Source organism: Neoarius graeffei, chromosome 17, assembly GCF_027579695.1.
Source record: "Neoarius graeffei isolate fNeoGra1 chromosome 17, fNeoGra1.pri, whole genome shotgun sequence".
Taxonomy (NCBI): Eukaryota; Metazoa; Chordata; class Actinopteri; order Siluriformes; family Ariidae; genus Neoarius; species Neoarius graeffei.
The window spans coordinates 24328658-24342834 of record NC_083585.1 but is presented as its reverse complement, the minus strand read 5'-3'; the positions used below and the strand labels follow the sequence as shown (position 1 = coordinate 24342834).

General features: G+C 40.5%; 2 protein-coding genes across 3 annotated transcripts in view; one reads left to right on the top strand and one right to left on the bottom strand.

Moving 5' to 3' along the window:
• c1qtnf5 (C1q and TNF related 5) overlaps positions 1-14177 on the top strand; it is a 72568-nt gene that overhangs the window by 20580 nt on the left and 37811 nt on the right. The window lies entirely within an intron of this gene.
• On the bottom strand, positions 11335-13759 carry rnf26 (ring finger protein 26). The gene has a single exon (XM_060943858.1). It carries the CDS (start codon positions 13163-13165, stop codon positions 11831-11833), a length of 1335 nt encoding a protein of 444 aa, XP_060799841.1. The 5' UTR covers positions 13166-13759; the 3' UTR covers positions 11335-11830.

Genomic DNA, 14177 nt, shown 5'->3' with positions numbered 1-14177 from the left:
TAAACGCAGCACATGAATGTTTATTCTCCGCTTTGACCTATCCAATATGGCGGCGAGGATGACGTATGATTCTACGCGGAAGGCGGCGTCTTTAATGGTCCGGAATAAATTGAATGATACACGTTGATGGATTAATTTGTTGTTCTACGCCCTTTTTGAGGAATGTATTGTAGGACTTAAACCCACATCTGAAGAGGTGAGATTGCTCCTTTTTTTCCCTATTTTTGCTGGCGGGATTGACTCTGCCCTAAGGGCAGAGTCTCTCTCTCTCTCTCTCTCTCTCTCTCTCTCTCACTTTGCACCATTACACAATAAATATTCACAGTGAAAATATTTTGTAAGCGCGTTTCATGAACCAAGTTATAGGATTTGTTGACAACTTGCATCGAGTTCATTACACTTCTACCCGGCGTGAAGCACTCACAGTCATGTGGTTGTGACATCATCGTAAACAAATCCGTTCTACTCATCCAGACGACTTCACAACGGCAACGTTGCCAGATCTTTCCACTCTGGAACCCGTTCTCAAAAAGATTGCGTTTTGGGCACCCAAAATGCTGGTGCCGTGTGGACGCCAGGCCTAAACGATAAGCAATTGTATCGGAGTCACCTGAATCCGTTGCCGTGTGGACAGGGCCTAAATCTGACATGCAGAGATGGAGCATCATTCCCTTCCTTGGTCTCTACTCAAGGGTGGAGTGTATAAGAATGAATGTACTACCAAGATTATTATACCTCTTTCAGTGTCTCCCAGTGGACATACCCATAAAACAGTTCATGGAATGGGACAAAATGATATCAAGATCTCTGTGGCAAGGTAAAAAACCTAGGATTAGGTATAAAACTCTTCAATTGCACAAAGACTATGGTGGTCTAGGCCTTCCCTGCTTGCGGGAATATTATTTTGCAGCCCAATTAAGACCTTTAGTGTGCTGGAGCAACCCATCATATTCAGCAAGATGGAAAGATATAGAGAGCAATAGGACTCCTCAGATCCCCTTAGCAGCTATAATGGCAGACAGTAAATTGATGAATAATATGGTAGAAAAAAAACAACCCTTGGATTAACACTACATTGAAAATATGGCAGAAGATAAAACTTTGTGAATTGGAACATACTCTAAAAATATTACGATGGTGCGCTTATGACACGGATTTCTCCCCTAACATTCTGGACTCCAGATTCAAGACTTGGATTAAAGGGGGGGCTTACTACTTACCACACATTTGTAAATAAAGGCATGCTTTGAGTTGTTGCAGCAAGAGAATGGATTACAACCCCAAGATTTTTATAGATACATTCAGTTTAGGCGATACTTTCAGGAACATATAGCTAGAGCAATAGAGGGGCAAAAGACAGGTATTTTAGAAGTATTCCAGGGAGCTAATAATTCAATAACTTGCAAGAAGGTTGTATCTAGATTGTACCAGGCATTACGTCAAGCTAGTCCAGACAACACTCTATATATTAAGGATAAATGGGAAAAGGAAGGTAATCTTAGAATATCTGAAGAAGAATGGGGAAATCTGTGGAAACTACAATGGGGAACAACATGCTCAAACACATGGCGTGAATATAGCTGGAAAAACTTAGAGATTTTTTATAACACCATTACAGCAGCGCATACAAATATCTAGCACTGCCTGCTGGAGGGCCTGTGGGGCAAATGAGGCCAATCACTTTCATGTTTTCTGGGATTGCCCAATAACAACGCCATACTGGCGAGACATCCACTTTCACCTGAACAAGATTTTTGAAGTAGACATTCCTTGTAGATTTGACATTTTATACTTCGGAAATATTTCACTTGATTGTTGGGACTACTGGGATAAAAAGTTGTTACTTATACTACTGGTGGCGAGTAAAAAAACAATATCAAGAAGATGGTTAAAGTCAGACCCTCCTCCAATAGGAGAATGGCTAGATGTAATTCATGATATATATACACAATGGAACAGTTGACTTACTCCCTCAAAATAAAGACTGACGACTTTTCTAGAATCTGGCTTAGATGGACTGAGTATGTTGAACAAGTGGTTTTAAGATCAGATTTTGCTTGAGGCATCTTCCTGTAATGTATTTATGCATGTCACTTTTCTTTTTCTTTAATTCTTTTCTAAGGAAAACAGTGAAACTTACCCCTATGTTCTAATTGTTTTTATTGTATATAAAAATGTTCAAAAAATGGCCCAGGCACACAATGTTGTGACGATTATGGATGGATATTTTTTGGGTTTTCTCTGCTAGAAATGGTTTTATTTGGGTTTGAATTGTTTACCTATTTTAGTTTTTGCAAAGGAAACTACTGTGTAAAGAAAGAAAGAAAGAAATGAGAAATGGAAGGATAATATCCTATATTGTATGTGACCTTATGGCTAAATAAAGAGAAAATTACACACACAAAAAAAAGTGAACAATTTGACCCCATCCATCTGCCTCTGCTAAACAAACTAGGGTTGTCTCATCTCATTATCTGTAGCCGCTTTATCCTTCTACAGGGTCGCAGGCAAGCTGGAGCCTATCCCAGCTGACTATGGGCGAAAGGCGGGGTACACCCTGGACAAGTCGCCAGGTCATCACAGGGCTGACACATAGACACAGACAACCATTCACACTCACATTCACACCTACGGTCAATTTAGAGTCACCACTTAACCTAACCTGCATGTCTTTGGACTGTGGGGGAAACCGGAGCACCCGGAGGAAACCCACGCGGACACGGGGAGAACATGTAAACTCCACACAGAAAGGCCCTCGCCGGCCACGGGGCTTGAACCCAGGACCTTCTTGCTGTGAGGCGACAGCGCTAACCACTACACCACCGTGCCGCCCAACTAGGGTGGTGTCTCAAAAAAATAATAATTATGCACTGTTCTAGCTTGTTAGTGTCCTAACACTACCGGTATAATCTACTGATTATAGCCTTCAAATCTACTGAAAGGCCTGCCTTCTGTACCAGTTTTCTGGATTTTCTAGATGAGCAAATACTTTTGAATTTAACAGTAGAGTTTTTGATTTGAAACACAGCCCATGGTAAAAAATAAATAAATAAATAAATCACATCGGAGTGTTTTCAGAGATACAAAGCGATGCATGAAATCAATAAACATTTTACAGTTTGACTTGGAAACCTAAACAGGGACGTTTTGGCTCTGATGTGTCAACTACAGTGGATGGCACATTTAATCTTCCAGATACACAGGTGAGTGTGTGAACAATATTCCTTTGGCTTTTTTAGTCACTTATGTTACACACATTTGTGCTACTATCATAAAATCTTCAAAATGTTTCAGCAATCCTAAATTATAAACATGGAATTAATAAAAATGTAGAGTGATCAAAGCTTGGAGAAAATTCAGAACATCTATATGAGGATTTTTGCCCCCCCCCAAAAAAAAAAGTACAAGTGGCAGTTGGATAACCTGGCGTTATCCTGGCAGGTGATGCAATACGTTTTCTCTGTTTAGGAGTAAAGAGAGAAATATGATTATGTTTGACTGTTGAAATTTATCTCCAATTAAATGCCATTAGTAATTATATCAGGTGAAAATTCTAATTCAATTCAGATTGCTTGGAACATTGAATTCAGAACTGAATGCAGAACAAAACACTTGTTCCAGAATTAAAATGTGTTTATCCGTTCTTGACATATTACAAATCAAAGATTGAAAAAAACGGCTTAATTTTTAGAAAACTGCCGTAATATTCTGTATGAGGATCACATGGTCCAAAATGGGCCTCATTAACCAATGAGATCAAATGTTTTTTCTTAATAACTTTTCTATCTTTCAAGATATTTACACGGAAATTGGTGGCACATATATGGTTGTATACCGAATACAAAATTTGAAAAATCAGTAAACACACATTATTCAACTTGGTTTTTAATTAGTATTAATTATGCTAAACATGTTAAATCGGTACACTTAATAAAAAATAAGTACCCTGTGGGTACATGTGGCTACTGCTTATAAATAAAATAGTTTTCTGATCAGGGGCAGCACGGTGGTGTAGTGGTTAGCGCTGTCGCCTCACAGCAAGAAGGTCCTGGGTTCAAGCCCCATGGCCGGCGAGGGCCTTTCTGTGTGGAGTTTGCATGTTCTCCCCGTGTCCGCGTGGGTTTCCTCCGGGTGCTCCGGTTTCCCCCACAGTCCAAAGACATGCAGGTTAGGTTAACTGGTGACTCTAAATTGAGCGTAGGTGTGAATGTGAGTGTGAATGGTTGTCTGTGTCTATGTGTCAGCCCTGTGATGACCTGGCGACTTGTCCAGGGTGTACCCCGCCTTTCACCCATAGTCAGCTGGGATAGGCTCCAGCTTGCCTGCGACCCTGTAGAACAGGATAAAGCGGCTAGAGATGATGAGATAATGAGATGAGTTTTCTGATCCCATGTCCATATAGCATATCAGTTATACTCACCTCATCTCTTGCGAGCATCACCAAGCTGTGAGCAGCATCAGGGCTTGTAGTGTTTTGGTTACCAATTTTGTTTAGTGTTTTGTTCAAAATACAGTGCTGTGAACTATATTTTCAAAATAATAAGAAAGCACTTGTTCATGAAGTGTCTTAGAAGCATTATTTAGTACTAATGAGCACATTTTGTTTCACAAGTGCAGTGTAAAAGACCGTAAAATAAAAAAATTAATGAAAAAAAATTAACGCGAATAGCAGAAGTTTGATATCGGCTTTTCAATATATCTGCCAAAAAGCTCAAGAAAAAAAACCCTTACAAAACCTTTCATAAGGACCAAACATAAGCTGTGATAATCAAAAGGTAAATTTTCTTAAAATAAACACCACTTACTTGATATCGAATCAGTAGCCTCGGCAAACCACGAGGTGAATTTCGTTTCTTTTTATCTGCTGATTATCTTCCGATACTACGAAGTTATAACGAGGTTTCTCTTATTTCATTTCTGGTTCTGATTGATTCCAAAGTTTATCAAGTAGTAGAACGGGTAATCGAACTTGATCAGGATGTGTGCTGATTGGTTACGAAGTTTCGCTATTGTTACACTCATTCTTATATTCGTTCGTGTACCTTTAATAATGTGAGATCAACTGTTCCCATCATGAGATCACGACTCCACGTTCTGGTGACTGTAACGCATATGGGCATGTGCAGTGCACTATTGTTACACTCATTCTTATGTTCTTACAACACGATGACAAAGTGGCTACTGCCTCACTTTGCCTCTATGAGGCAGTCGCCACAAAAAATAATAAAATATTATTTCAAAATACCCTCTTTGTGCTCTGGAGGCCTTTGTATTTATCAGAAATAGTGTTTACAATGGTGCTTGAAAGTTTGTGAACCCTTTCGAATTTTCTATATTTCTGCATAATTAACTATGACCTAAAGCATCATCAGAGTTTCACACAAGTCCTAAAAGTAGATAAAGAGAACCCAGTTAAACGAATGAGACAAAAATATTATACTTGCCCATTTATTCATTGAGGAAAATGATCCAATATTACATATCTGTGAGTGGCAAAAGTATGTGAACCTTTGCTTTCAGTATCTGGTGTGACCCCCTTGTGCAGCAAAAACTGCAACTAAACGTTTCCGCTAACTGTTGATCAGTCCTGCACACCGGCTTGGAGGAATTTTAGCCCGTTCCTCCAACTTCAGCTTCAACTCTGGGATGTTGGTGGGTTTCCTCACATGAACTGTTCGCTTCAGGTCCTTCCACAGCATTTCCATTAGATTAAGGTCAGGACTTTGTTTTGGAATGGCCAAGTCATTCACTTTATTCTTCTTTAACCATTCTTTGGTAGAACGACTTGTGTGCTTAGGGTCGTTGTCTTGCTGCATGACCCACCTTCTCTTGAGATTCAGTTCATGGACAGATGTCCTGACATTTTCCTTTAGAATTCGCTAGTATAATTCAGAATTCATTGCGCCATCAATGATGGCAAGCCGTCCTGGCCCAGATGCAGCAAAACAGGCCCAAACCATGATACTACCACCACCATGTTTCACAGATGGGATAAGGTTCTTATGCTGGAATGCAGTGTTTTCCTTTCTCCAAACATAACGCTTCTCATTTAAAAACCCAAAAGTTCTATTTTGGTCTCATCCATCCACAAAACATTTTTCCAATAGCCTTCTGGCTTGCCCGTGTGATCTTTAGCAAACTGCAGATGAGCAGCAATGTTCTTTTTGGAGAGCAGTGGCTTTCTCCTTGCAACCCTGCCATGCACACCATTGTTGTTCAGTGTTCTCCTGATGGTGGACTCATGAACATTAACATAAGCCAATGTGAGAGAGGCCTTCAGTTGCTTAGAAGTTACCCTGGGGTCCTTTGTGACCTCGCCGACTATTACACGCCTTGCTCTTGGAGTGATCTTTGTTGGTCAACCACTCCTGGGGAGGGTAACAATGGTCTTGAATTTCCTCCATTTGTACACAATCTGTCTGACTGTGGATTGGTGGAGTCCAAACTCTTTAGAGATGGTTTTGTAACCTTTTCCAGCCTGATGAGCATCAACAACGCTTTTTCTGAGGTCCTCAGAAATCTCCTTTGTTCGTGCCATGATGCACTTCCACAAACATGTGTTGTGAAGATCAGACTTTGATAGATCCCTGTTCTTTAAATAAAACAGGGTGCCCACTCACACCTGATTGTCATCCCACTGATTGAAAACACCTGACTGTAATTTCACCTTCAAATTAACTGCTAACCCTAGAGGTTCACATACTTTTGCCACTCACAGATATGTAATACTGGATCATTTTCCTCAATAAATAAATGACCAAGTATAATATTTTTGTCTTGTTTGTTTAACTGGGTTCTCTTTATCTACTTTAAGGACTTGTGTGAAAATCTGATGTTGTTTTAGGTCATATTTATGCAGAAATATAGAAAATTCTAAAGGGTTCACAAACTTTCAAGTACCACTGTGTATGAAAAAAATATAAATAATATTCACAGCTTTCAACGCGAACCTTTGGGGGGGGACTGCGTGGGCCACATCCAATCAACAATTCCGATTAACTGAATTGAAATTGACACTCGCGTTTGACTTCGTTTTTTTAAATCTCATTCTGACCACTAAGATCTCACTCTTTTTCATCAAAACAACTAGTTATGTTCAAAAATAGTTATTTCCATGAATCAGTTTATTTGATAAAATAAGTAGGTAAAGCTATGAAAACTCGCTTCAAAGTTTCCTGTGAATCATAACATCAAAACTAGCAGACGGAAAATTTTGCTGAATCCTTCATCAGAAACAGTGAGATCGAGAGAACATCCCTATAAAAGTTATCGGATTGATATTCATGAGTAATCCAGTTGGAAACCAATCAGAAGAGAGAGAGCCTGACCGCTTTCCCGTGACTCGGAAAGAAAAGCACCAGCAGTTTCCCTGATATCCCACGAGCAGTGTGAGAACTCTGTTCAACCTGCCGTTACTCCCAAAATACCGAACAGGTCTTAACCAGATACATTTCTTTAGAAAGCAGAGATAAGCTTTTTAATGATAGTATTCATGATAGAAAATATTCAAGAGTCAAGCAATGACAGATTTGGAAACTTAGATGAGCGTCTGCATGCACGATTTTCACAGCACGGCCATCGAGCGTCTGATATGCCTACCTTTAGTATAAATACGGAGGTGATAATAGAAAATCACGCGCACTGATAGTCTGAATTTCTTGATCAATTTCTTGATAATCACCTTGAGCGACTTGGCAAAATGGCGGCCAATTGCTTAGTCACCATGCGGAACAATTACAAATTATGAAAGAAAATGCTGTTCCTAAAAGCACTAAAGATGCTACGAAGTTTGGTCTAAAACAATTCAAAGGTGAGGTGGAACTGTGATTTATTTTATCTATTTCAAAACAAAGTATTTCATGTGGCTCGGCATAGATAAGTGACAAGTCTTTATTACATTTGTATGCCACTTTTGAAGTTCGAAATTATTTAAAACATCGTATTAAATTATCGCCTATGTATTTATTCTAAAACAATTCTCCGTCTCAGGCTCAATGAATAATTGTTAACTGTAACAACAGCATAACACCTGTGAACTTCTCACAAGAATAATGAAAAAACAGCACTCCCAACAAAGTTGCAACAGAATCGCTGAACACATCAGCAATATTTTAATATACTGTGTTTCAGGGTGGACAGCCTTTAAGGCTTTTAATGACGAAAAAGCTTCCAAACCATGATATCCAGTGATAAATACATCATAGATATTTCAAAGCTGTACAAGAACCCATCCACAGCAATATCAGAAGGTCAGGCCTGAGTTTCCCAAAAGCATCGCAGCACAAAGATCATCATCAAATGGTAGAGCGAGAAGCACAATGAATGCTCTCTCTCCGAGTTAAGATGCTCTTAGTGTTAAGAGGCTTTTGGGAAACGCACCCCAGATGAGTAAGCAGCCTCCATTCTGACTCTCTCTGATCACTGGCACCGACAAACAGCCGTTTTGTTTACACAGGATGTTGAACTTGTTCAGAGGAACATTTAAAGTAAAAATCAGTTTGAACACAGTCACTTTATTAAGCATCTGATTACTTCAAGTTTTTTTCTGAGCTGGCCCCAGTCTCCATCACAGTCAGGGGCGAGTTTCCCAAAAGCATCGTAGCACAAAAATCATTACATGGTAGAGCGAGCATCACAATGAACACACTCTGCCCTAGCTAAGCTACTCTTAAGAGTTAAGAGGCATTTGGGAAACCCACCGCAGTATGTTTACACGCACACTAATTTCACTCTTATTCCGAATAGGACAACACTCTGTATTTGATACAGGTCACGTAAACAGCATAATCCATTTGGATATTTTGAATTTGGTCTTATTCTGAATTTGGCATTTCCCCATGAAAACATATGGGACGTGCTGATATTCAGGTTTTAGGAGCATTCTTTGGTCATGTATATACGGTAGCACATTCAGAATGTGTCTCTTAATTGAGGGTTTTACGGTAGTTTGGTTGCGATACACGGCCTCTTGTATGTTTACGATCAGCTCTGTGCGTCATACACAAATAACCAGACAATCAGAGTATGCACGGCTGCATGTAAACGGGAATATTAGTTGAATATTTACTTTCATTAGCCACGTAAACAGCTTAGTAGGAATATTGTCTCTTTCCATATAATGGCAAAGAACAGAATAGTTTGTACATGCAAATGTAGTGAATCATTTGCGCATGCTTCTAATGAAGAAAACGCCATCAACCAAACTGAACTGGATTAAAATATTTATATTATATGATAGACCACAGTTTAACTTGCTGTATTTGGTAACTGTGCCCAAAACAACATAACGCAGTGAATAACTCAACAATAATACTGTAGTTGATGCGCAAACAGAACACTGGGGTTAAAACTTATATTTCCCTGATCGTGTGCTCTCAGAGTTGAATAGTAAATATGCAGACTGCATATTCTTTTTTGTCTCGTTGTAAAAAGAACCCCGAAAAACTATTTGCTCATAATTTATTTTATCAAGACTCATTTGCTTAACAGTATTAATGCTTTCATCAGGAATGTGGTTCTTCTGACTAACACGATTTCATATAATACAACCCCGATTCCAAAAAAAGTTGGGACACTGTATAAAACATAAATAACACAATGTAAAGATCTGCAAAATCATGGAAACCCTAATTTCTATTGAAAAATAGTACAGAGACAACATATGAAATGTTGGAACTGAGAAATTTTATTGTTTTTTGAAACATATATGCTCATTTTGAATTTGATGTCAGCAACATGTTTCAGAAAAGTTGGGACAGGGGCAACAAAAGACTGAAAAAGTTGTGTAATGCTTGAAAAAATAAAATTTGGTTAATTGGCAACAGATGAATAACATAATTGGGTGTAAAAAAGAGCATCCCAGAGAGGCGGAGTCTCTCAGAAGTAAAGAAGGGGAGGGGTTCACCGCTCTGTGAAAGACTGCGTGGGCAAACAGTGCAATAATTTAAGAATAACGTTCCTCAATGTAAAATTGCAAAGATTTTGTGGATCACATCATCTATGGCACATAACATCATTAAAAGATTCAGAGAATCTGGAGAAATCTCTGTATGCAAGAAACAAGGCTGAAAACTGACATTGGATGCCTGTGATCTTCAGGCCCTCAGGTGACACTGCATTAAAAGCAGACACGTGTCTGTAGTGGAAATCACTGTATGGGCTCAGGAACACTTCAGAAACCCATCGTCTGTGAAAACAGTTCATTACTGCATCCACAAACGCAAGTAAAAACTAGATATAAACAATATCCAGAAACACCACCACCACCTCTGGGCCCGAGCTCTTTTACGATGGACTGAGGTGAAGTGGAAAACTGTCCCAAGGTCTGACAAATTAAAAGTAAAAATTATTTTTAGAAATCATGGACCCCACGTCCTCCAGGCTAAAGAGGAGAGGGACCATCCGGCTTGTTATCAGTGCACAGTTCAAAAGCCAGCATCTGTGATGGTATGAGGGTGCATTAGTGCACATGACATGGGTAGCTTGCACATCTGGGAAAGCATCATTAATGCTGAATGATGTATACACTTGTTTCAGAGCAATATGCTGCCATCCAGACAAAATCTTTTTCAGGGAAGACCTTCCTTCTTTCAGCAAGATGAAAACTGCATGGCTCTGTAGTTTAAAAAAAAAAAAGTCTGGGTGCTAAACTGGCCTGCCTGCAGTCCAGACCTGTCTCCCATTTAAAACATTTGGCGCATTATGAAGCACAAAGGAGACCCCGAACTGTTGAGCATCTTAAATTGTACATCAGGCAACAATGGGACAACATTTCTCTTTCAAAACTACAGCAATTGGTCTCCTCAGTTCCCAAACGTTTACATAGTGTTGTTAAAAGTAAAGGTGATGCAACACAGTAGTAAGCATGCCCCTGTCCCAACTTTTCTGAAACGTGTTGCTGACATGAAATTCAAAATGAGCATATATTTTTCAAAAAACAATAAAATGTCTCAGTTTCAACATTTGATATGTTGTCTCTGTACTATTTTTAATGAAATATAAGATTTCCATGATTTGCAAGTTATCACATTCTGGTTTTACTTACAGTTTATACAGCATCTTAACTTTTTTGGAATTGGGGCTGCAAAGTAACATTAAAGATTTTGGATTTATCATGTCTAAATGGTCATATCGCACAAATCAATAGCGTTTATCCGAAAGACACAAATGCACACGCTAAACGAAGACGTCGATGTCGAAAGTGGATTAACAAAACAGATTGAATATCAACTATTTTTAACACCAGACTGTAAAAAATGGCTTCCAGAAATAGTAAACCAATATGCCCAGCAAGAGCACTCGGAGCAAATCGATAAACCATTTCAACAAATGGAATTTGTAGAAAATCATTTGTAATTTGAGGATTTCGGGCAATAAACAAGCCATTCATTCACATTATAAGGCTAGAGTACTGCATCACAAATATGTGCCTAATAACAGCTCACATTTAGACCACTGGATAGTGCATACGGATTTGTATTGCAATAACATGATATAATCTTTGCCGTTCTTACTCCAAGTACAAGTTACAAATCACGTATTCAACACTCCCATATAAACTTGTGTGCATCAATACAAAAGCTCAATCACAGGAAAGAAAGGGGAGAAAAAAAAACCCACATACAAAAGGGCTGTCTCATAGATGCAAGCCTCACCGTGTGTGTGTGTGTGTGCGTAAAAAAGGAATGTTCGTGCGGATTTACAATAGCAAAAGATTCAGCACAGTGGAATGGACAAGAGAGTCTGCACAGCCTGGTTGACAAACACAGCTGACACTGGGGAACATAGCTGTGCTTTGTTAACCTGAGATTCATCAACATTAAACAGTTCTTCAGAGATATACGTCCATGGTCTGAAGGATCATGCGGCGACACAGTGGGCAGTTGTGCTGGTAGATGGGTTGCTGCAGCAACAGGTCGGTACAGTCTCTGCATAAGCACAAGTGGCGGCAGGGCAGAAGCACAACGGTTTTGGTGCTGTCCTGGCATATGACACACTTCTTTCTCTCCTCCTGCTCCTGAAGGAGCGTGAGCAGGTTGTCAGCAGGTGGGACTTTACAGCTGTCCTCAGACGCCATTTTCCGCAGGATCCTGCGAGAGCTGGAACTAGGAGGCACCTGGTCCGGGGGTTCAGGAGCTGGCAGGAGTGCTTGGGGCTGCTCATCATCATCAGCAGCAGCAGCAGCATCCCTCATTTCCACTCTCTCAGGCATGTCAGTCAGGTCTTGCTCAGTGTTGACTTCCTGAACAGGCCCGTCTCCTGTTCTGAGAGCCGCCATTCCTGCAAACGTCATCCAAAGCCCAAGACGACTGTGCACCCAGGCTATGCACTGCCACAAGTGTCTTTCCAGCAAGTACAACTGCTGTCGTGTTCTCTGGAGCCGCTGCAAAGCAGGCACTGTCTCGACATAGTCAATTATTCGCTGAACTCCTCTCTGACACAGTGGACGATTCAGGTAGACGGTGGCACTTACGATTATAACTACGGTCAGCAGCAGCCCATAGGAATTGAGCAAGAAGACACTGATTAAGAGGTGTCCCAGAGAGCTCACAAACTCCACAGCTAGTCTGCACGGCGTCCAAAGTAGAATCGAAGTGCCCACCAGGGTGCTGTAGAAGAAGGTAAGGACAGTCAAGGCCAGCTCCAGAGCTTTCTGTAACGGGCTGGCGACAGCTTCGACCATGGTGAGCAGCAAAGCGTAGAGGTTCTGTGTTCCTATGAGCAGGAGATTGATGATGGTGTTGACGAAGTAAAGCAAAAGGCTGAACACAATGCCGCAGCCCTCGCAGATCTGCCGCAGAAAGCCTTGTCCTGAGAGCAGCCCACGATGCAGAAGCTCTTTGGTGCGCAGCAGTAAATGCGTGGACAGGTAGCCTATCATTTTACAGCTTTCCAGCACTCCGCCAAGTAGCTGCAGCCAGCCTCCGACCACATTATGGGTCACGACAGTCATGCTGTCCATCATGGTGATCATGCAGAAGAGACAGAGATCCACACATTCCAACAGTGAATTAGTGAGCAGCATGGGTAAAACGCTGATCACATGCACAAGCGCCGCAAACAACCGAACTAATGAGTTGACGATGATGAAGTTTATGTCTAAAAGCAGGCAAATGAGGTCAGTGCACTTTCCAAGAGCACTGAAAATAAACTGAAGCAAACCCATGCTATGACCTCGTCAGACTGAGATTGATAATTGCAGTCCACTCGATTTAAATATCAGTTGTAAATCGTCCTTGAACAGTTCAGGTCCCAGTTTTATCTCCAGAGTCATCAGATCTGTGATTAAGCCAAAGATCCAGATCGAACCAGCAAAAGCAAACTTCCAGACTTGAGATCCTGTGTGTGTGTGTGTGGAAATTAAACACAGCGTGATACTTATACACCTTCGGCCAAAATATAACCCAGAGAAGCCAGTTCTATCGATAACTCCTGATTAATCTGGTGCCGGTAGAGATTTAAAATTGAAACCAAACTCCTTCATACGACACATGCATGCGTGAACCAGCAACCGGATGTTTACGTTTGAACAGGTCCACATTGCTCAACTCGTTAGCCAGCGAGCTAAATAAGTCCAAAGTGTTAAAGATAATTACTATTGCCTTATTTCCGGTCCACTCTACAGTGCGCAATAAACATCTTTCTTTTTTTATCAGAACAATAATATACTTGTGCATCGAGTCGCGATGTTTTTGTTTCACTTAGCCATTAGCTACCTGCATCACGAGCCGCCATGTTGTTCCCGAGCGTTAATTCGGCTTCCGCTTCTTCTTCGTCTTCTGTTTATAGCGGTTGGCAAACATCTTGGTGCATTACTGCCACCTTCTGAAAAGGAGGTGACTTACGCTTCATTTATTTCCTTTTTTTTATTTAAAGTGAGCAAAAAAGCTTTTAAAACACATTTCACCTGAACTCCTTTGTAATAGTTATTCTAAATCCAATATTATTTTCTTTTTTCAACTTCTAATCCTAGCATTCATGATACTGAGTACAGTGTTCAATTACATTTTCTATGGTGTCTTCCATCCATCCATCCATAACCGCTTTATCCTGTTCTACAGGGTCGCAGGCAAGCTGGAGCCTATCCCAGCTGACTATGGGTGAGAGGCGGGGTACACAACCTTGGACAAGTCGCCAGGTCATCACAGGGCTGACACATCGAGACAAACAACCATTCA

What these genes read in the sequence shown, in the direction of transcription:
- rnf26 (XM_060943858.1), bottom strand. Translation starts at nt 13,165, where the DNA reads ATGGGTTTGCTTCAGTTTATTTTCAGTGCTCTTGGAAAGTGCACTGAC.